The 23,295-nt window shown below is 32.3% G+C and overlaps 10 protein-coding genes and 2 non-coding genes across 12 annotated transcripts; 4 read left to right on the forward strand and 8 right to left on the reverse strand.

Annotated features, from left to right (window-relative positions):
• Positions 1–856: 856 nt before the first annotated feature.
• DFA_10057 (uncharacterized protein) lies at positions 857–2,187 on the reverse strand (the record flags this gene model as incomplete). Its single annotated transcript, XM_004351895.1, has 3 exons — positions 857–1,033; positions 1,121–2,037; positions 2,172–2,187. The coding sequence occupies 3 exons, from the start codon at positions 2,185–2,187 to the stop codon at positions 857–859; spliced, it is 1,110 nt and encodes a 369-aa protein (XP_004351947.1).
• A 511-nt stretch (positions 2,188–2,698) lies between these two features.
• DFA_10058 (uncharacterized protein) lies at positions 2,699–5,051 on the forward strand (the record flags this gene model as incomplete). The annotated part of the gene is made up of 4 exons (XM_004351896.1): positions 2,699–2,764; positions 3,067–3,710; positions 3,786–4,529; positions 4,604–5,051. 4 exons carry the CDS (start codon positions 2,699–2,701, stop codon positions 5,049–5,051), a joined length of 1,902 nt encoding a protein of 633 aa, XP_004351948.1.
• A 158-nt stretch (positions 5,052–5,209) lies between these two features.
• Positions 5,210–6,860, reverse strand: amyA (putative alpha-amylase; the record flags this gene model as incomplete). The annotated part of the gene is made up of 4 exons (XM_004351897.1): positions 5,210–5,306; positions 5,376–6,184; positions 6,266–6,502; positions 6,591–6,860. 4 exons carry the CDS (start codon positions 6,858–6,860, stop codon positions 5,210–5,212), a joined length of 1,413 nt encoding a protein of 470 aa, XP_004351949.1.
• Positions 6,861–7,203: 343 nt separating this feature from the next.
• DFA_10060 (uncharacterized protein) lies at positions 7,204–8,961 on the forward strand (the record flags this gene model as incomplete). The annotated part of the gene is made up of 1 exon (XM_004351898.1): positions 7,204–8,961. The coding sequence occupies one exon, from the start codon at positions 7,204–7,206 to the stop codon at positions 8,959–8,961; it is 1,758 nt and encodes a 585-aa protein (XP_004351950.1).
• A 101-nt stretch (positions 8,962–9,062) lies between these two features.
• On the reverse strand, positions 9,063–9,815 carry DFA_10061 (uncharacterized protein; the record flags this gene model as incomplete). The annotated part of the gene is made up of 1 exon (XM_004351899.1): positions 9,063–9,815. A coding segment is annotated over one exon (753 nt), but the record flags the coding sequence as incomplete, so codon positions are not given.
• Positions 9,816–10,142: 327 nt separating this feature from the next.
• On the reverse strand, positions 10,143–10,213 carry DFA_10062. Its single transcript has one exon. It is a non-coding gene; the product is annotated as a tRNA-Gly (tRNA).
• Positions 10,214–11,225: 1,012 nt separating this feature from the next.
• On the reverse strand, positions 11,226–12,518 carry DFA_10063 (uncharacterized protein; the record flags this gene model as incomplete). Its single annotated transcript, XM_004351900.1, has 1 exon — positions 11,226–12,518. The coding sequence occupies one exon, from the start codon at positions 12,516–12,518 to the stop codon at positions 11,226–11,228; it is 1,293 nt and encodes a 430-aa protein (XP_004351952.1).
• Positions 12,519–13,385: 867 nt separating this feature from the next.
• On the forward strand, positions 13,386–14,251 carry DFA_10064 (uncharacterized protein; the record flags this gene model as incomplete). The annotated part of the gene is made up of 2 exons (XM_004351901.1): positions 13,386–13,817; positions 14,174–14,251. 2 exons carry the CDS (start codon positions 13,386–13,388, stop codon positions 14,249–14,251), a joined length of 510 nt encoding a protein of 169 aa, XP_004351953.1.
• Positions 14,025–14,095, reverse strand: DFA_10065. Its single transcript has one exon. It is a non-coding gene; the product is annotated as a tRNA-Pro (tRNA).
• Positions 14,252–15,153: 902 nt separating the features above from the next.
• Positions 15,154–17,172, reverse strand: DFA_10066 (uncharacterized protein; the record flags this gene model as incomplete). The annotated part of the gene is made up of 3 exons (XM_004351902.1): positions 15,154–16,169; positions 16,244–17,017; positions 17,088–17,172. The coding sequence occupies 3 exons, from the start codon at positions 17,170–17,172 to the stop codon at positions 15,154–15,156; spliced, it is 1,875 nt and encodes a 624-aa protein (XP_004351954.1).
• Positions 17,173–18,013: 841 nt separating this feature from the next.
• DFA_10067 (uncharacterized protein) lies at positions 18,014–20,909 on the reverse strand (the record flags this gene model as incomplete). Its single annotated transcript, XM_004351903.1, has 5 exons — positions 18,014–18,199; positions 18,268–18,495; positions 18,579–18,707; positions 18,783–19,025; positions 20,901–20,909. 5 exons carry the CDS (start codon positions 20,907–20,909, stop codon positions 18,014–18,016), a joined length of 795 nt encoding a protein of 264 aa, XP_004351955.1.
• A 492-nt stretch (positions 20,910–21,401) lies between these two features.
• DFA_10068 (uncharacterized protein) lies at positions 21,402–22,838 on the forward strand (the record flags this gene model as incomplete). Its single annotated transcript, XM_004351904.1, has 4 exons — positions 21,402–21,422; positions 21,776–21,839; positions 22,441–22,464; positions 22,756–22,838. 4 exons carry the CDS (start codon positions 21,402–21,404, stop codon positions 22,836–22,838), a joined length of 192 nt encoding a protein of 63 aa, XP_004351956.1.
• Positions 22,839–23,295: the final 457 nt, after the last annotated feature.

Here is a 23,295-nt window from a genome sequence, read left to right on the forward strand (position 1 = left end):
TGTCTAAATTTCATATGATGATGTTCCTTACTAATTATAAAGTATATTTATATACTGTATATACTATCTATCTATCTATCTATTAATTGTATAAATATATATAAATGAATGAATGAAAAGAGAGATATTATTATAAGATGAGACTATAATCGAAAGACGTCGATTTTTAGGGGTGTGTTTGAAGGGCGGGTGATTCGGCTCCCTATTTCTGACTAAAAAGGGAAAGAGGTGCAACCGAAAAAAAAACAAAAAAAACGAAAATAAACTCTTTTCTTTGCAGATGTTCCTAAAACCTCTTTTTTTTCACAACTCTCTGAACTTTTATAAAAGTAAGTATAATAAAATAATAATAATAGGAAGATTAAAAATAACTATTCCTATTCATTCGATCAGATATTAAAAAACCTAAAAAAAATAAAAATCAAATGTGCGATCGAAATTATTATAATATCATCGGGCTTACAAGCTTTTGAGACCACCCCGCTCACTATTCGATGGATTTTTCTGTTTTAAAACATATTCCTCATCCAGTGACATCCACTCAACTCTGATATTAATAAAAACAAAGTGCACATCACTACTACTATCCATATGAGGAATTGTGGGGTTAATATAATCTTGAATTTATTCATTGAATAGATTGATTGATTGATTGAATAAATAATATTAATAATAATAATAAAGTAATAATAATTTAAAAAATATTATTGATTTTGATTATTATAAAGTTAATTCATTTTATTACTTTTTTGTTATTTTTCCTATTTCTTTTAAATTATTTTTACTACTATTCTACCAAAAATGTTAATGTATTGATTGTTAACATCCTTCTTTAATATGATTGATATAACTAATATTAATCATTGATATAATTGTAATAACAATCATCGAAAATTAATTTATGAGCTTGATCAAAGTAGTTTTTAGAGAAATATTTCTTCATTTCCTCTTTGGCAATCCAATGATAATCGGTTGCAAACTTTTTGTTAATATCCAATTCTCCCTTAAAGTAATGTGAACGATAGAAAAAGTTCTAAAAAATAATAATAAATAAATAATTAAATGATTAGTTTGATTTCATTTCCATCTTTTTCTATTTTTTCTATTATTTTCTATTTACCTTTACACCTTCAGCTTGTAATGAAGATTGTTCTTTTTCACCAAGGATAACTTTATGAACACCAGCTGGAGCTTGAGAAGGAATCCAATAAGTCCAGTTTTCACCGGTAGTATCTCTGAGAGCACGTTCGGCAGCATTTTTCATTGATTCACCATCGATCCAGATGGTGGATGGGAATTGCCATTCACCATTTGGACGTTTGACAATGAGGTAGAGTGATTTATCCAATTTACGTTCAAGAGAACGACGATCGTTCTTTTTGTCGGCGTCTGTTTCTCTACTCTCTGGTACAAACTTTGAAAAGTCCTCTTCGTATTCACCCTCTTCTTCCTCTTGTTCTTGCATTTGTTTGTCACGTTTTTGTTTCTCGACCGATGCCTTGAGATCACCCAATTCGCTGTCGTCAACCTCGCCAGATCGATCGTCTTTCTTTTCCTTGGTGTCGACGACTTGGAACTCTGGTAGATCCTCGCAAATGTCAATCATACGAAGTGGTTTACGGTTGACAAATTGTTGAAGACGCATTTCAGCGTCGAGATATTGTTGTTCGTATTCTGTTGGTTCGGGAAAGAGTGATGGGAAACGTTCGATAATGACCGATGCCATCATCTTGTAGTTGTCCTTGTATTTGCTAGCAGCACGTGCTGGCTCCTTGGCTTCACGTTGCGAAATACGCTTTTGTGCCCATTTAAGATGCTTCAACATATCGTGTTCCTCGTCACCAAGATCTATAATACGTGGAATGTCAAACTTTTCTAGAATCTTTTGTGTATCTGGTCTTGTATCTACATCATCCATTGAATTCTTTTTAGCATATCCTCTAATTATAGATTTATTTGATGTACTAGTCGATGATGATCCATTACTTGCACAAATATATGTTGATGATTTTAAAATTAAACCTCTTTGGTTTAATTCTTTTAAAAGAAAAAGAAAGGAAGATATATTAGTATAAAAAGTACTGCAAAACTGTCTATATGTCTGAGTTGTCTATCTGTCTGAGTTGTCTATATGTCTATCTATCTACTGTCTCTACTCTTCTTCAACATACTTAGAATTGAATTCATTTTCTACGCAAAAGTTAAAGCTCTTGATAGAGTGTTTGTTCTGATAGTTTTTGTTACACTTTCGTTTCATTGTCTTTCTTGTCTGATCAGCTGATTTGAATTTTTTTTAATTTTTTTATTTTTTAGCTTTTTTTTTTCAAAGGGTCTTTTGTAAATTTATAGTATACACTCAGTAGTTCATAGTACTCTTTATAATCTTTACATTATTCTACTTTGATCAAGTAATTCGCCTCCTCCACAGACAAAGAACAATACGAAAATGCTAGCTTAGCTGGGATGTTCATTATAATCAACAAACAACAGATGTGATCATTCTAAAACGGTCCTTTTTAAAAAGGTAAGAAGAAGATTAAATACTTAGCTTCAAAAACCAACAACCATCAATTGTTAACAAAAATGTGGATATAATTGTTTAAAAGATTCCATCCAAAACATCAATGATATGATGATACCTTGATGGGAATGATGTGATATGATTGGTTGACTGTAATTATCCAAACCAATCAATTGAATGGATATGATGGATAGATGGATGGATGGATTCAGCACTGATTGTTTTGGGTCGATAAAAGAGTGTGTGTGAACTCTCTGTTTTGTTTCAGTAGAGGTGGAGGAGTATGAAAGAATGAATAATACTGTTTTTTTATGACAGCGTGGTAATGATTCTTATTTCACACTACTCACCTTTATATGAAATATAATTGCGAGTAATATTAATTTACAATGTTGTGTGTATCTAAGTATACTTTGTTGGAGGAGGAGGAAGTAGGTGGAGCAGGTGGAAACTCGCATTTTCATTAATACATTATTATATTACATTAGTTTTCTTTTCTTTTCTTTATTTCTCCTTTTTTTTTTTCTTTATTTATTTTAATGAAGAAATTGCTTCATCAATTATTATTAATAATATTATGTATTTATATTTTTTGGAATGGAGGAGTTGTAGTAGTAGGCAATGATATTATATTTGGATATAGCGATAGTGATAGTGCGAGTAGTCATGATCCAGCTGAAAACATTACTGCACTCATTGACGTTAAGCCAATGATCCAGATGATCGGATCAGAGCGACTTAGCAATCGATTCTATCGTGTCTACTCTACTATTCCAAGATACAATTTTCACGGTCAACGTGTCAATGACACTTCGTCCATCTACATCTATGCCAATTGCAGCGAGCAGCAAAAGAGGGATTATGTCCAATCTGTGGCAATGACAGCATCGCCCTTTTTACTGCTCATGGTGTTGAAAATAGTTTCTTTGGTGGCTGGTGCCATCATCTTTATAATCTATTCAATCTATCAATTGGTTAAACATAAAAGGAATCGTTGTAGTAAAAATAATAATAATAATCAAATCCTTAAAAGATTATCAATTCAACAAGAACAAGACGATAGTCATCTTGATCAACAATTTGAAGAATCAATCATTCAAAATAACAATTTAAATGTTTACGATAAACAAACAAGACATCGAATCAAAATATATTTTATAATCATTAGTTTAATCTTTTTTTTAATAATGTAAGTAAACAAATCAAAACAAAAACAAACAAATAATATTTCTAATTATTTAATATTCTTTTATTTTTATTTTAGGAGTTTATTATTTTTTAATTTATTAGTCAATAATGATTTACATACATCAATTGTATTATCAAATCAAATTGTAACGACAAGTTTAGATTATCAAGTATCGACTGAACAAAAAATCATCAAAGAATGCAAGGAAATTGGTATTTATTATAGATTGCCATTGGAAGTGTTGGAAATGTTTGATTTGACAATGGAAATGTTTAATACTACTATAAAATATCAAGATGATATTTATCGATATGAAAAGATTAGATATCATTTTGTATTGTCATCAATTATTGTATTATTTATTTTGGTTTCTTTTGGTTTCTTGGCAACTCTATTTAAAATGAAGCGACCAATTATAGTATTTATCATTGTTGGATTAACATTTTCAATTGCATTGTGGATTGTACCATCTACACATACACCACTTAGTATTGTCATTTCAGATGTTTGTCCACAAGTAACAAATATTATAGAAGCTCGTTCAGATGATTACTATCCCTATGTTCAATATTTTCTAGAATGTGACAATGCCGATATTTTCTCTTTTATCGGTGATATTCTATCATCACTCATTGTTCAAAACCAAGCCAAATTAAATTATGAAATCGCTGCTCATTTTCCTCAAGATCATATCAATGAATTGCAACAAAAAATCAAAGAATTACAAATTGTAAAATATGATACTGATAATATTTTAAATTGTAATAATACTTCAGGAGCTTATCAATCTTTAAAAAATAATATTTGTACTGAAGTTTTGTAAGAAATAGAAAAAAAAAAAGAAAGAAAAGATTATAAACAACTAACTTTTTCTTTTTTTTTTTGAATTGTAGAAATGGAACATCATTATTAACAACATTATTTTTTGTAATGACAATATTATTTTGTATAACTTTTATAATTTCAATCAAAATTTATAAATTATTAAACAAACCTAGACATACTTTGTTAAATCAAGATGAATTGGAAAATGAATTATTATTAAATAATCAAAATAATCAAAATAATGAGGATAATGAAAATAATAATAATCATAGTCCATCAAGAGTAGGATCACAAAATACAATTAATATTAATATTAATAATATTGTAGATAATATAATGAATCATCTTAATAGTAATAGTAATCATAGTAGTAATCAAAATAGTCATCATAGTAGTTTTAAAAATGAAGATTTATCAATGGATCTTGAACAAGTTGAAATTAATAATGATGATGATGATGATTATGATTGCGATAATGAATTATTAAATCCTTCAAAGATTCGTTATGAATTGTAATTAATAAAAAACAAAAAAAACAAAAAACTACCTATCTATTTATTCTAAAAATAATAATATTGGCATTGACATTAACATTTGATGATTGGCAAATAAACCATTCATTCCTTTCATTCATTCTAAGAGGGGTTGGGGGATTAATTAATTAAAGTAATTAATTATGTAATTGGATGATAAATCTTTGATTCACCTTGATCTAAAAATACTTCAAATTGTCCATTTACAACTTTAATACAATCTTCTGTTTCCCAAAATCTAAAAAATATAAATAAATAAATATTAATTATTATTATTTCTTTTTGCTTTTTTTTTTATATTTCTTACATATTACATAAAACAGTATTATCAGGATAAGGTTGATAAGTAATATTTCTTGAAATTTGACCTTGATTTGAACCACCATTGGTGAGGGCAACAAAGACATCACCTCTAGTGTAGGCATAAAAGGTGTCGTCGGCATACCGTTGGATTTGTGGGTATTGACTAATGGATACTTGTTTTGTGAATTGGTTGACCGTCTTTATGAATTGGTAGAGATCGGTTTGATTATTGAATCCTGATGGCCAGAGTGGTTCTCGGTTGTCTGGATCACTGGCTCCGTTGAATCCTTGTTCGGTGCCATAGTAGATGATGGGGATACCGACAGCCGTCAATACATAGGTGATTGCATTCTTGTAGAGTTGCATGTCACTTTGACCATTGAGGAAACGTGGTTGATCGTGATTATCAATAAAAGTTCCCAAGTATGATAAATTACCAAAAGAAGCTTGATACTGTTGCATCATTGATTGGATATTGTACATTGATTGTTGTTGTTCAAATACATTTCTCAGTACAAAGAATAATGGGTAACTTAGTAGACCGTCGAGGTATTGTTGGTACGGTGCAACGTATTGAACGTCACCATTGTACACTTCACCCACTGAATACATGTCTGCAGCTTGACAATAGTCTGACCAAAAGTCTTGTTGTACTTCTGGTACAGTGTCTACTCTTATACCATCGAATCCATAAAACTGGGTGATATTATGAATCCATGATACCAACGTCTCTCTGACAAATGTATTGTTTTGATCTAAATCTGGTAATCCTGCCAACCTACATATTTCAACTTGTGGTTGATCATTAAAATCCTAAAAACAAAAATAGAATATTTTAAGGTTAATTTCAACAATGTATATATGATGATATATATCTAACTTCTTCTTTCTTACACTAATAGTACATTGAGATGGACAAGACGAACAATCATGATAATGTTCATCTTGGTTAAATGGGTTGATTGTTGTATAGTCATAACCAACTGGGCCAATATGATTAGCGACAACATCCAACATGACCCAAATATCACGAGCGTGACACTCTTGAATGAGATTTAATAAATCTTGGCTTGTACCAAAATTACTATTAATTGAATAAATATCTGTTTGCCAATATCCATGATATCCTCCCTAAAAATCAAAATAGAATAATAAGAATAATAAAAGTATAAGAATTAAAAGAAATAAAAGATAGAATTATATATATATTTGGACTTACAGGATAATTTGTAATGACAGGTGAAATCCAAATAGCATCAAAACCCATTCCTTGAATATAATCTAAATGTTGACCAATACCTTGGAATGTACCACCACAATAGGTGCTTATATCGGGGCATGGTGTATCGGCATTGTTTGATAGAGCAAATCTATCAGTTAGCAATTGATAGATGATTCTTGAACTCCATTGTAAAGGTGTTGCTGCATCGTTGCATCGTATAAATATTGATAATATTATAGATATAATTATAATTGATAGAGATTTCATTTTTTTCTAATAGATATCTATCTATCTCTCTTTTTCTCTTTTTCTCTCTATTTGTTGCTTTTGTGCGAGAAAGAATAAATATCTAAAGATGATTGTCAAATCAGCATGGTGCGAAATACAATGATATTCATTTTGCATTAAATCTCCCAATATTTGAAAAAGTGTGAACTATTTGCTTTTTCTCTTGATCATTCGAAATCTCAAGGTTGCTCCACTTCACTCACCTCCACCTTGAACTAAAATCTGATCTTTAGAATAATAATAGGAATAATAATAATAATAATGATAGTTTGGTCAGAAACTAGATAGTTGCTTTGAGTATCAAATTCCTTATTCACTCACAATGAAAAAAAATAACTCTGTAGTTTCTTCTTCATCTTATTTGTTATCTTCTTCATCATCTTCTTCTTCTTCTTCATCATCATTATCATTAGCACCTGGAGGAGGATTATCAGATTTGATATTACTACAAATCTTCAATGACATTCAAAATAATCAAGATATAGTATGTCTTTTAATGACATGTAAATCATATTATAAAGTGTTTATGAAAAAGTATGCAAATGTTATCACTTTTAAAGGGATTGATACTCAAAGTAATCCGTTACAAAGATCGACAATTGCTGGTGGATTCATGAAACCTTTTAAAGAGATTTACAATACATCACTTGCAATCATTCGAAACAACAAAAACTACCACCTCACTCATCCACCTCCTCAAACATGGATCACCCTCTCTGATACATCGGTAGAGGCAATCGAACTTTTACAAACAGTAGAGGACCAAAGCAAATTGAAAACTGTCATTTTGAATGATTACACGGGTGACATTAAAGACGTTCTACTCCCATCGGTCACTACTTTGAAAATAGAAGCCAATACAACTGGCCCAGGCTTTCCATCGCCCGAGGAATGGGGTTCCTCTCTAACTTCATTGACAACCATCTCAACCATAGGAGTACTCGTAGTCACCCAATTCCCAGCCACACTGACAGAATTGAACGTCGATCACCGTCACGTGAATTCATTTACCCATATACTCACCAACTTGGTAGATCTCAAACATCTAACCATTCACACCTTGCTTGAAGACTACCTATCGGCCTCCACTATTCGCTTCCCCAAACCCAACACTTCACTCACTTCTCTCGACCTTAGGGTCCCTTTAGATCCATTGACAATGACACAATCATGGTTTCCACCAAACCTCCAACTTCTTAAAATCGATTTTCCAGTCTTTGGTACTGCCTCCAAACCTCCACCAAAGGTAACAAAGTTGTTTATGGACAGAGTCGGTAGAATACCACCAGATTTTTTTCCACCGGGTCTTATAGAATTAAAGATGAAATTTGAAAGCGGTGTTTCACTAGATCCGTGGACCTTACCTCACGGATTGGAAATATTGAATCTATCAGATTTTGAATGTTCAATGTCACCAGAGTATATACCAGACACTGTCCTGGATCTGTCAATGAATATTGTCAATCCTGACAAAGCCCACTTTCCAAGTCGATTATTAAAATTCAGTACATCAACCAATCACGACTCTCCTTTTGCATATCCACCAACCTTGCGTGAATTGGTGTACAATAGAGGTAGCAATCCACCATCATTTATATACCTACCAACATCACTAGAGATCTTCTCTTGTCAAATCACAAATTCAAAGGGTACATTAGTGTTTACACTTCCACCGACGATGGTCATCAACAATGATGATAGCTCACCAGAAGAGAATCCACTTCATTTCGTATTACCACACCGTGTCAAGAAGCTAACCATTTCAAGAGAAGGAAATACAGATACAGAGTTTAGTATTCGTATTGATCCAATCATCAATTGTTCAAATGTAGAGCATCTATTGATTAGAAATTTTGGACCAAGTCTAGATATACATATTAGAAGATTAGAGAATGGAGCAGTAATGTTAAACTCTGGTGACACATTTTTTGGTGGAATCTATAGACAACGTAGAATGGAAAACATTAGTATTGGAAATAGAAGCGCATTGGATTTACGTTCAATTTATTTGAATTTTAAAACTAAAGGTAATCATTATAATGTTTATCCAAGTAATACTCCAATCAAAATAAATAAATAAATAAATAAATGATCAATCAATTCTCATTTGGTTTTCTTTTTTAGTATCCAAAATTTACAATCTATTTTTTTTTTATTTATTTACAAAGTTTGTTATTGATTTTAAATTAAGCCCGATAAAAATATAGGTGCCCACGATCGAGGATCATGATGATATTGGTTGATTGCGATTAATTGTGCTTGTCTGAGTGATTGTGCTTTGTTTAGTTTCTTGTTGATCATGTTGTCATAGAAACACTCGATCATTCTAACTGTTAGGTCAGTGTCTGGTAGCTCCCAATGACTGGCGACAACCGACAGAGCGCCTGTACAATGGAACGACCAAACTAATCCAATGAGTCCTTGTTGTTTGTTGTTTCCTTTGCCAGAGTGGCAACAACTTAGAAATACTGTATCGGATTGGATTCCATTGCCAAGTTGAATAATGTCTTCTGAGTATAGTTTGGCTGCTTTGCCATTTCTGCGTCTGGACAAATCTAATGACCCTTTGAATAAAGAGTAATTATTCTTTCCATTGAATCCACTATGACATGCAAAGTGAATGTGCTGTAATCTTGTATTTTCTAAAATTGATTTAACATTTGGAAGAGTTGCATTTGAGCGTATTAACCTATGGCAGTTGTATTCAGATTGTTCGAATAATTGTTGGCACTTATTTACCTCTACCTCTGTAAAATCCAATCCACTTCCAATTGGATTACCAACTAAAAATACATTTTTATTATTATTATTATTATTAATGTGTGGTAATTTAGATAGTGTATTCATTAATGATAATGATGGAGTTGTGGAGATTGGGAATCTTTCGACAAGATATTGACCATTTTTATCTATCAATGCAGAGAATGGAACACTAGCCAAGTTTTCATTGGGAACAAATAATAATGTTTTGTCACTTGGTTAAATGCTCTTCTATTGGTTCGATTAATTCATTGTACCATAGTTTTAATTTACCATTCAATTCTTCCTTTTTTGTCAAGAAATTGATGACGATTCATGTGGTGTATTGGATCTAAATCTATAATATTCTTGAATTTCATCATCACTTTCATCATCATCATCTTCTTCTTCTTCTGTTCTAGTTGGTTTTAATAAATTTGAAAACGTAGATGATAGTGAATACCCACCTCCACTTGAAGAAGACTTGATGCCGCAAAAAAAATTAAATAGGGCAAAAAAGAGTGCACCAACCGAGAATCGAACTCGGATCGAATCCGTGGCAGGGATCCATTCTACCATTGAACCATTGGTGCTTGATGAAAGATTTTTGTGTCTTGGTGTTTTGACCTCATTTTTATTTAACCTGACAAAAGAACTATGGATCGTAACTCACAGAACCGTTCACCTGGCAGTCCAACCGATCTACCATACCCACTGACAAGCAAAGCAAGGAACGACACCTCGTTAACTACTTTAACCAATTTGGTTGGGTACCACACCTTCCAGAGCGTATTGACAAGGTAATCAATGATTTGATTAAATGGAAACCCAAACACAACAACAACTATTGAGGTAAATTAGATTTGCTCAAAACATATGGTTTGTGACAATTAAATTATTTCACTCTAGATTCCGTGCCCAAAAGGCATGGATGTTCGAAAGGTTCGAACGACCGAGTCGAAAAGGTTTCTTTTGCCCAATCATGGTTGGATATAGAAAGACAACAAAATGATCAACAACAATTGGTGTCACTGCGAGAGTGTCAGAGAACAAGGTTCACCCTACATTCCGAAAATACATAAAGTATGAAAAACATAAATAAATAGAAGTGGCAACGAGCTTGGTGGATCATTCTTGTTTCCCCAATTCGTGTAGCTAGTTATAATTGTATATCTATCGTGTAGAGTCTTGTTCAGCCTAGTTTACTGTATCTTGTCAGTTATCTAGTTATCTTGTTTATCATCATTGTCATTATTAGCAATAGATATTATATACACCTTTCACAATATTACATCCTCTGTCTTTTTCTATACACTTTCTCTTCTTCATTTTTATGTATCAAGGTTTGGTTTATTTCCATCAAATCCTCTCCTCAAGAAAAATCTACAACTTATCAAAACCATTGGTGTAGATATTAAATAAAAGGAAGGGTAGAGCGGATTGTAGAGAGAAAAATACCAATAAATATATCCCTCAACCTTATTTTAATTATTTAATTAACTAATTATTTATTTTTAAAACTATTGATCATACATTTCACTATTATTATTATTATTATTATTATTATTATTATTATTATTATTATTATTATTATTATTATTATTACTATTGAATTATTAAATCTGAACGATTTTTAATTAGCATTGAATAAATATTTGGAGGTAAACCCATATCACCTTTTAAATCACCGATTGGTTCAGTTCTATTAGAATAAAGAAACTTTGCAATATTGTAGTGACCTGCGAGGGCAACATCCAAAACAGTTCCATCAAGACAACCCTCGGTTCTGTTTTTGTGAAGAAATTCAACAATATGCAAATCACCGTTGAGTGCGGCATTTGTCATGGTTGCACGACCACTGCAAGATTGTGGATCAAGTTTGTGAATGAGTTCGACCATTGCAAGAGAGTGAGAGTGTATGGCACAATCTAGGAAATGATCGGTCAAGTGCCATCTTTTATGTTCTGTATCTTTGATTGGGCATAGATGATCATTGATATAGGTCACCATTTCATAGTGTCCACCTCTTATAGCATCTGAAATACCAGTTCCAAAAGAAGAGCTGAAATATTCTTTGCTGACAGGTTCCACAGAATGAATGTACTTTAGAGTTTCCAAATGACCATTTCTAATAGCATTTCCAACCAATGATTTCAACTCTATTTGACTCGACGCATTCTTTAGTAGAATAAGAGCATCAACATTTCCCATTGAAGCTGCAGCATTTGCAGATGTAGTGTAATTGTATGCATCGAGTTGATCCTTTCCAATGTCTAAAAGATACAAAACCATTTGAATGCGCTCTGCAGCAAGTTTACTACTGCATGCACCAATAAGAGCTTGAGCAATACAAAATTGATATTGACCATTGACAATGTAGAATCTTGAATGATTGTCTAGTACATGCTTGAGTGCTTTAAACTGTCCTTTGACTGCAGCAAAATAAAGAGGAGTACTAATTGGGTTTTGACCAAAGAATGATGCTTCATCAATAAAACGACTGGCTTGCGACATCTTGTTGACTTGGGTCAAGCAAAACTCCAACATATCGATATTGCCAACCATCGAAGCTTGGTGAATCACCTTTCGAAGACAATTTTGTAGATCAGTCCACATTGAATAACCAGGTTTGATTTCAATTGCCCACTTTACTAGGTCATAGTATCCATACTTGCAGAGTAGTTCAATGTTTGTTTTTAACTTTTTCCATTTGAATACAAAGACTGATCTTGGTCTTTGGTCCAAATCCATCATTGGTTTTACAATAATTGTTGTAATCTCTTTGACTTGACTGAATATCATTCTTCTTAGTGTTATTGATCCAATGATTAAACTAAATAATTGTTTGTTTGTTGTATTTGTTGTTGTTATTGTTGTTGTTGTATTTGTTGTATCCATTATTGTATGATGTATAAATAACCAATGTTTGATGTCTTTTTATGTTTTGTTTTGATAATTGTTTGTGATGAGTCATAAAATTCATGAGTCATTTTACCTATTTTTTTACTTTTTTGTTGTCTAATTTTCTTAAAGAAAAAAGGAAAAAATTAATCTTTAATTATTTATCTACAAGTTGGAACGCGTTGATCATTTAAATATTAATATTTTATTGTACAAATTTTGTTATTGGTTTTATGTTGGCCGAAAAAAAAAAGAAAAATAAATGATTGGAATAGCTTTCTAAATAGCTAAAACTCTTTTTTGTATTTGTTTTATTATTGGCCCAATTGTGATGATATTGTGCTTAAATTATTTCTTGAATTCTTGTAAAACTAAAAAAAAAAAAAAATGTAAAAGTATTTTTTTTGATGATTTTTTTCATGTGGATTGAATGGAAATTAGTGATGCCTAGCTAGAAATATAGAGAATATTGTAGAGAACAAGGAAATGAAGGAAAACGAATTTTTAATAAATATGATAGTGTATATGTAGAGGCCCCTTCTATTATATATCACTATTGTATTTAGTAAAGAATAAGAGCAATGTAATAAAGTCTTTATAATGTTGTTAGAACAATGTTGTGTATTTATTTATTTATTACTTTACTATAATGAGATCTTCATTACTTTTTTTTTTTACTACAAAAGTGTATTTTAGATTTATTTGATTTAATTGGTTGGCGCAAGATTTCTCTTGTCCCTGTACAGATTATTAGCTTAAATAAATGTTGTCAACGGCAAGCTCTCTGACCCCTTCACCATCGGTAGAGGGGTCAAGCAGGGAGACCCAATATCCCCCACACTATTCGTCTTGGTGATCGAAGCCATGGCGAAATACATTCTCTCAGCTGACCCCCAAGCTGGCTTGCCAATTACCGACGGTCCACTCAAGATCCTTTTCCTCCAATTCGCCGATGACTCTGCATCATTTGCAACATCGTTCAGACAGCAACGTTTCATCAACAGCTGCATTGACCTCTTTTGTAAAGCAACGTCATCAAAGGTCAATGAGGACAAGTCATCAGTCATTCTCATCGAACCAGACGACAACGGATCAAAAGTAACCATATTAGACCAACAAAACAGAGACACGTCTTATTTTATTGTAGGTATAGAAAGATACTTGGGCCTCAACTTTTCGAAAGATGGGCTGTCCTCGAAACTAGAAGATATCGTAAATGGTGCAAAGGTGAAACTGATCAAATGGAAAAAGGACTCAATCACACTAGAGGCAAAGGTCAATATTCTCAAATCCTATGTATTATCCCCCCTAGTCTACCACTCTTACCTCGACACACCAACAAATGAACAATTCGACTCACTCGACAACTGTATCGCGTGGTTCTTATGGTCATCTACAACTAACCTCTACGTAGAGGATAAAAAGTACAAGACCACCATGCGAATGGAGAGATCTTCATTACAAATTGCGACCGTGTACGCAAAAAAAAAGCAACAAAGTTTGGGGCTCTTCCGGGAATCGAACCCAGGCCACGTTGACCCTAACAACGTATTTTACCACTGAACTAAAGAGCCGACGTTTTGTGATGTTCAAATTTTCAATTCCCTTTTTATACCCGTTTTTTTCTTGAGTTTGGAATTTTTCTGTAATAGACTTTAATCCATAAAACTTGGCAATCGAAAGAGCAGTGCTCCATCCTACAGGTGGATGCCACGAAATGCGATGCTTAAAAAAAAAAAAAGGTTTTTTTCTTCCTGGCAAATAGAAAGGAGATGGGGAAAGATCATTCAAGAAATCACAGCCCAAAACGCCCTCAACCTCTGGTCACTCAACAAAGGATGGACTCGCACCAGATACTCAACCCTAGTATCGATCATGCTCCTAAAAGCATGGCACCACCACCTCAACACCATCTATCACTCGACAATACCACCTGATGAAAACGAAGATATGATGGTCATTGCAAGATTCAAAGGTATAATCTACGTCGAACACGCCAAACCGGTTAACCAAACCACAATAGCCAACAACCCTACGGACGAAATAATCAAGACCCAAAGACATGCCAGAACAATCTTCGCCGGGTTCGCAAGAACATGGGGGAAACTCACCACACCCCTCCCTCTCCCAAATATCACCACCAACTATTTACCAACAAGCGATACATCAACAATAATCTAGTAATAATGCAATAATGATATAACAAGATAATAATATAATAATAATAATAATATAAGAAATAATATCACCCAACAACGGGGCTACAAGCCCCTATACTAACAGAACCTCTAACTATTTTAATTAAAATTAAAACAAATAAACTATAATTACTCTATTGCCCGACGACTCTAGTAGTTGTATATTTCGAGAAATGGGAGTGAATCAAAGTACGATTGGTTGTTAGGCGGTTACCTTCCTTTTTCTTTTATCAACCTCCTCATCTATCTTTATATCTGCAAATATACTTGAGTGAATGAAATTGATTTCTGCAGACTAATATATCGCTTTAACACCTCTCTTTATCAACACCACACCTTCTTTGTGGTGGATCTATTTCATAATGGTATGTAAAAAAATATTTTTTTATTAAACTAATATATTTGTTGTGTATTGGTTCTCTCTCTCTTCGAGTCTAATGTTCAGCAGCTTCTTTTGGACTGAAAATGTGGTCATCTTGATCCATTAACAATTCGAAATTGTCTTGTGTTTGGTCATTCTGTTGTTGCGGTGTCGATAACGATTGTAGATTGCTTTGTTGTAATTGTTCGGTTACCTTTGATTGAAGTCCTTGGATCTCTTTCAAAAGACCCTCTTGTCCTGCGCCTCCCGTTGTAGTTGATCTATATTGTTTCACCAAATCATCGTACATTGACAATGGAATGTTTATAAATTTAGTAGATGACACTGACTTGATTGAATCACCAGCAGCAACGGCACTGCCTTGACTTGGTGGTGGTGGTTGTGGTGGAACACAAACTGGTGCAGTAGTTGTAGTAGTTGTAGTTGTAGTTGTAGCTGGTGCACCAGTTGAACTAGTAGTTGTCGTTGTAGGGGTATCAGTAGTACTTGTTCCACTCGTAGTAGTAGTTGTAGTTGATGATGATGATGATGATGATGTAGGTGCATCAGTAGTAGTAGGAGTAGAGGTGGTGGTAGTTGTTGTTGATGTTGATGTAGGTGTATCAGTAGTACTTGTTCCACTAGTAGTAGTAGTTGTTGTAGTTGATGATGATGATGATGATGTTGTTGTTGTTGTAGTAGTGGGGGTATCAGTAGTACTTGTTCCACTAGTAGTAGGTGTATCCGTTGTTGTACCACCAGTACTTGGTTTTAGATGTGATTCCTCTGTTGTATCAATAGGGCAACTATGGCTATCAGCTTCCGATCCACCTGTAGTACCACTTGTAGTACCACTTGTAGTGCCAGTTGTAGTAGTTCCACTTGCACCACCAGTAGTAGATGATTTTTCACAAGAAGAAGAATCAGAATCTAGCTCACTAGAAGAACCACCAGAAGTAGAAATAAACTCTTCAATATCTACACAAACTGGATGAACTTGACAACATGAAGTACCCAAACATTTTGTTGTAGATTTCCACATACACATTTGATCTGCTGCTTCACAATTTAATTGATCACATGATGTTACTAAATAGAAATAAAAAAAAAGTTAATAAATGTTATATATATATATATATATTGATTGATTCTATTTTTTTTACCATTTGGTTTAATAAAAGGTTTAAAACCTTTGGTAGGTTGACAGATGGACCAAATTTCATAGATTTCGCCATCCTTTTCATTTTCCAAACAAGCCAAAGTACTTGCACCTGTACATTGGTTGTTTGGATCAGACATGCAAGTGGAATAGGTTTTACCACAACACGATTGATACGACATCCATTTACATTGTGGCCAAAATTGTTGACATGCATCTTTTGTTTCTGGACATGCTTTTTGATTATTATTATTAACACCACGTGGTGATGCTGCAGTTGACAATGCTTGGGTAGAGGGAGGTTTGATTGCATTTATGTTGGCTGGTTTTTTCTCTGTTTTTGTATTACACTTGTCTGCCAATTGCAGTCTAGAAGAGTCACCAATAAGAAGCTTGTTGTTGCTGATATGAAAAATGGGATCGTCGTCACCCTCACAAATGGGGTACTGTCGACAACAAGAGGTATGGTGGCAAGGAGGTTCAACCCAAACACATTCCTTGCCACGTTGTAGGCAATTCAATTGGTCACAACTGGTTGCATTTGGTTTGACAAATGCAACCAATCCATTTGATGGTGAACAACTACTCCAAATCTCGTAAATCTCTCCAGACTCTATATGTTGCATACATTTCAAATCGTGTTGGTTATTTGAACAACCGGCTTGATCATTGTTTACACAAAATGATTTTGTCTTTCCACAACATGAATTATATGTTAAATATCTACATTCTGGATAAACTAAATTACATTGAATTTCATCTGTAATAAGTTCACAATCTTAAAATAATTAAATAGAAAAAAATAAATAATTAAATAAAAGTAAATTATATATTTTTTTTTGTCTTACCTCCTCCTCCTCCTTCTATAGAATAAACAACTTGGATTGTTATTGTTAATACTACTACTAGGAAAAGAAATATTCTAGTTTTCATTGTTTTGATTGAAAATCTCTTGTTGAGAGTTTAAATTTAGAAATTTGATGATAAAAAAAGATGATCAATGATGATGATGATGATGATGATAGAAGAGTAGAAGAAATATACAGTATTCTATTCATTTGCAACCGTGGTGGGATGATGGCTACTGATTGGATCAATATTTGTGATTAATTATGACTTTTGGTTGTAATGATAAAGGGTGAGGGTGGGGGATGTATCCTACTATCATTGGGTTATACTACTAGTAGTAGTTTTAAACAAACATTCCATCATCACTTAATGGATTATAATAATTGTTATTCAATACCCAAAATCTGTGTTGTGATAGAAAAAAAAAAAAGACAATGAAAGGGTAAGAGAGAGAGAGAGAGAGAGAGAGAGATGTAATAGATCTATAGAAATTTTTGTATACCCGTACATTATCCCTCCCATCCATCATTTTCGACTATAGGATAGAGTTTCGTTTTCGATTTTGTCACTGCTCATCATTATCAAAAATGGAATCCATAGTGCTTGATGTACAAAAATGAGAGGATTTGTTTGGTGGGGTAAAGTTGTAGTGTTGGGGGGGGGGGGGGGGGTATAACTATGGTGGTAATTGATCAACCCCTCACCAATGATTGATGATCATCATACCAATCGAAAAAGATTATCATACATCCAACCAACCAACTATAGTATGACTAACCAAACTAGTCACTTTATATATATATATGATCCTAGTGAGAGGAAGAGATAAATAAAAAAAAGATTAATCTAATCTTGTCTTGTTTGTCCTTGACAAATATGATATTATTATAATCTATAATCTATAATTATATCTACTATCCTACTACTATCTTGCCTTGTTGGTTTGTATCTTTATTTCATCGAAATTGGATTGATTTTTTTGTAAGAAATTTAATAGACAATAAAGAGATGCTAGAATTCTTTTGGTATATGAACAACAAAGTGCTATTCTTTTATATTTAAACTCATTCTCTAATGATTCCAAATCTTTAATCTCTTTATGTTTTTGTATCTATAAAAAATAAAAAAAAATAAATAAATAGGGCTCTCTATTTGTTTAAATCTCATTTTTTTTGTTACCTTGTAGATTGGTGATTTTCTAACAGCAAGAGGTTCAAGAACGTTAAATCCATCGACATAACCCTTGGCATATCCAACTAGATTGGAAACCAAAGCAGCAATCAATATTTTACTATGACTATCGGTTTGATCCATCGATGGACATATCACTTGTAACATGGTATATAATTCACTCAATGAAATTGAAATGGTAAATAATTTACCTTCTATAAATTTTGATAATTGATTCTAGATAATAATAATAATAATAATAAGACATATTAGTTAAAGTAGGTAAGACCTTTCCATTTCACTCTTTCCCTCTCACATACAATTGATTTTATATCTTTTGGATCAATATAATGATGAATTTCAAAAGATGTTGCACCATCTTTATCAAAATCTAATTTGTTGATAAGTTCATCTGGGTTATTGATAAAGTTGACTAGATTCCAATTTTTCTAATATATAAAAGATTAATATACATGAAAGTGTTTGTGTTTGTGAATGATCACATATCTATCATATTTTTTTACCTCCAAGATTGTAAATGATTCTATTAGATCAGGTATCATTGTATTCACTAATTGATCATATCTATCACTCACTCGTTGAATGTATTCAACTTGAAAATCCTTTTCAGTTATTATTCTAATCTTTTCTTCTATAGCTTCCTCTAATGGTCCTTTTTTAGAGTTATTGTTATTATCATTACTATCATCTTTAGAGTTTTTCTTTTTTTTATTGTTATTATTATTATTATTATTATGAATCAACATCTTATATATATAAATATATATTCTTATCTCTCTTCTTTATCTCTTTTTCAACAAACAAAATTCATAAAGTCTCATCTCGTTGCCCAAATCAAGTTTTAATTAAAAAACGAAAATAAAATAAATAAAAAACATTCTGTCGAAGAACATACTCTTTCTTTCTTTCTTTGTTTCTTTTAATTATTTGTATATATAGACTATTTAATATATTTGATATATAGAGATTAGATTAAAGTCGATCTATTAAAGTATTGTCGATTATAGTATACATTATAATAGATCAATTTGCTTTGTTTTTTGGTGTAGGGGACTCGAGTGTAGTAACAACAACCATACCTCCTCCTCTTAAAGGGTTATTTTGACAGCAGCCAGCTGACAACATGATGTTTGTAGTATACTATAGAGTGAGAGATGATTCTTCTTCTCTGATAGATTCTAAAAATAAATCTCATTGTGATTAATTAATATTATTTATTTTCACTCTCTTTTGCCAAGAGGTAATGATGTGACTCGTACATTGTCAATATTAATCGATTGTTTGCGCAGTCATGGTTACTTTTTTGGGACGAGATCTGCAGAGTGGTGAGAAAAAAAGACTTTTGTAAAGATGCGGTCCATCCATGTTTTTGGCAAAATGAATTGGCATGCAACGCCAAAAGAGGAAAGTCCATGCAATTTGCAAAAACGCCTCTCAGCAACATTATTACGACAATCGACAGTAAACGTAAAGTTTCAGTGGTCACCACCAACTAGGAAACGAGCTTCTTTTCTGCGATGAGAGAGCGTGATGAGAATAATGAGGGCCAGACGGGTGAACCGATTCCAAAGAGAGGTTGTGTTGTTGGTGGTTTGCTTTGCTTCTTCAATTTCGTCATCGCGTAGCATGATGAGCTTTGGTGTTCTATAAAATCAACTAGAACCCTTTAAAGAGTTACTACACCCTACCCACCCTCCAACAGTGGCCATGTACCCATCAAACAAAACACAATTTAATATTTTTAAATATCACACCCCCTGCCCAAAACAAACATATTTAATCACCTTTTTGTTTTAGATTCTTTTTTCTTTTTTGTAAATATAATCATATTTATAAATATATATATATAAAGATAGATACATATATTACATATTACATATTTAATTAAACTCTACCCATCATTCATTTATATATTTCCCACCATTCTCTAAAAAATCATCAGATATTATTTATTCTATATTTAGAATTTAATCTCCCATCTCACCATTTCATTACCAATCCTATTTTACGATAAAATAACGATAATATTAAAAATAAAACTATAAACAAAAAAAAAGAAAAAGAAAGAAAAGAGTAATATTACTTCATTTTACAACATCTTATTCCATATTTTATTATCTATCCAAACAACACAAACATTTCATTTACATATTTATATGTTTTTGTTTTGATGATTGATAATAAAACGATCGGATCGAATATAAGATCAAAGAGTTAATTAATCCTCTTCTCTCTCTTTCTCTTTTTCTCCACTCATCATAACAGCAACTTTTCTTTTAGATAGAAGATAGTTTTTATTGTAAGTGTTTATTTATAACCCCAGCCCTCGATCTTTGGGCGCCATTTTCACCACTTGCACCGTGGTCAGAATTTTAAACTAAAAATCACCCCCGTTTTCACCATTCGTCATTCCACCGCTCTCACTCACATCATATATCACGATTGTAACCTATTTTTCATTACATTTATTATTTAAAAATAGAAAGGTGTCCTTCCTTCCTTCAATTCACAAACCATCACATTTCAATCATTATCATATGATCTAGCAATATTGTTACAATTATCTTTTTTTTTTTAAAAATGTAAGCTTCTCCCATTACCATCATCATTATCATCATTACCATCGCCATATTATCGTAACTGTTGTTGTTCACGGTTACGATAAATATAAATTGGTTGATGCGATTCATCATCAACAACAGCCATTCATCGTAAACTCTCTCTCTCTCTGTTTGTTATTACCTGTCAACAACAATATAATACCGCTCAACCCAAGTGTTTAACTGACCTGCCCCATCTGGGCTCCTCCATTCGACGACATGCGACACACCACCATCATGCATTTCGCAACATGAATATTTTTTTTTTGTTTTTCACATGAATTTTCACTTTTTAAAGACAGTTGACTACGGCCATGACAACATTTGGCATCATGTGTTGAATGATACCACTAGATACACCCACTCACTCGATTCCCACTTTCAAACAACCTTACACACCTTGGTCAATTTATTTTTAAATTTCATCTGCCCTCTTAAGCCCAACCCACCAGGGCCGCAATCGAGTCATGCGACGCCTCATGATTCGTCATGATTATTTTTACTTGTGTATGATGGTGCTTCATGAAGCTAGCTTCTACACTTGTATGGTTCTATTATTAACTTTTAAGGGATGAGACTCGGCTCCTCCTCAGCTACTACTCCTCCTCCTCACATCTTGTTCTAAAAATTTTAAATTAAATTTTGTGTAATCTAATGTAATGTTGTTTGTTGGTTGGGCTGGTCAGATAATAGTAGGTGTTGTGTTTTAAAGTTTTCCGTATCATGATTTTTATTTTTCAACCATCACACAACATTATACAATTATTGCAAAGCATCCATTTTAAAAAATTATAATTAGAACAACAGGCATCCCAGTGAAAACAAAGAGACACTGATCTCATTTAAAAAAAACAACAAAGAAATCTCAGAGAGATAATAATAATAATTATTTTTAGAATTCTACCAAACGTTCAACATCAATCGAAAGAGTAGTCATCAAACATACACATACATATTATAGTAAATATCAATCATCATTGTTTAATAATAATATACAATAGTCACCATTATTATTATTATTATTATTATTATATTATTTTTCAATTGTTTATTCGAAAGAGATTGGGATGAATCAGAATCAGAATCAAAATCAATTTTTGAAATTGAAAAAGAGTGAAGTGGTGAATTGAACAAACACTTCTCTCTCCCCACCTCTACTCTTTTTGTCAAAAAAAAAAATCTTATCTCATACCACCACGACCAACACACCCACCCTCCTCCTACTACTCTCAAAGTTATAAATAATTATTTATTTATAAAAAAAAAAAAAGAGACAAGGAAAATAAGATTAATAGAAAGGAAAGAATCAATCTTTGATAACCCTTTCCGACTTTTTTGGTACACACGCCCTCAAAAAAAGTTATTTTTAATTTACCATCATTCGTTGCAAGCAAGTTTAAAAATAATTTTTATTTTTTCATTCATGCAGTTCAAGTAAAAAGAAGTAATTAATATAATATAGACATCAGTCCACAGATATGATTGATCAATAGTACTCTACTTGCACACACATACACACACCTAACACACAAAGTAGTAAATATATTTATTTTATTATTAGTTTTACCAGTCAGCGGGGGTCATTGTTTTTTTTTTAGACTTCCTTTTTTTATGGGCATATTACTTTAAAATCTAAAAAAAAAAAGGTAGATTACCACTGGTTGTTGTTATTTTTTATCTCATGGTACACATACCTTGTTTTTTGATAAAATACAATAATTATTTATTCTAGTCTAGCCATCTTCATCTTCATCTTCATCATCATCATCATCATCATCGACCATCATTATCAAATAATCCCAAAAACCTTTGATTTATTAATATCTTTCTTTTTTTAAATAATAATAATAATAATTATTAGTATATTAAATTTTAGGTAAGAAAAGATATTTATATCATTATCATTATCATCCCGACACACGACACGATGACTACTACTACTACTACGACAAAAACTAGTTTGGATATTATTTGTTTTTGTTTGTTTGTTTGTTAGTTAGTTTGTTTTTCCCGATCTATGTTGTAGTCAAAAAGTTGGAGATCTTCTCTTTGGCCGATAATTAAAATAGATTTAGTTACTCTTATATATTATTTATATATTATTTATATTATTATTTATATATATAAATAACATCATCTAAATATATATTGCAAGCCAAAAAGGGAGGATAGATCCTACCAACCATTGTACCGACTCACCACACTCACTCACTATTCATTCATTCATAGTTTAAAGTTTATAAATATATAATCCTACTCTGATAGAGAGTGGGAATATTGAACCGTTCCCATTTTATACATCTATGTATCTGTCTGTCTATCTATATATCTATCCTTTTTCTTTTTCCTTGTCCTCTTTCTCCATTTACACTTTCGTCATATTACCAGACAACACACGCTCACTACACTCAAAGTC

The sequence above is a fragment of the Cavenderia fasciculata genome (assembly GCF_000203815.1).
Source record: "Cavenderia fasciculata unplaced genomic scaffold Scf_EU5ZYIE02H8LDV-5, whole genome shotgun sequence".
Classification (NCBI taxonomy): domain Eukaryota; phylum Evosea; class Eumycetozoa; order Acytosteliales; family Cavenderiaceae; genus Cavenderia; species Cavenderia fasciculata.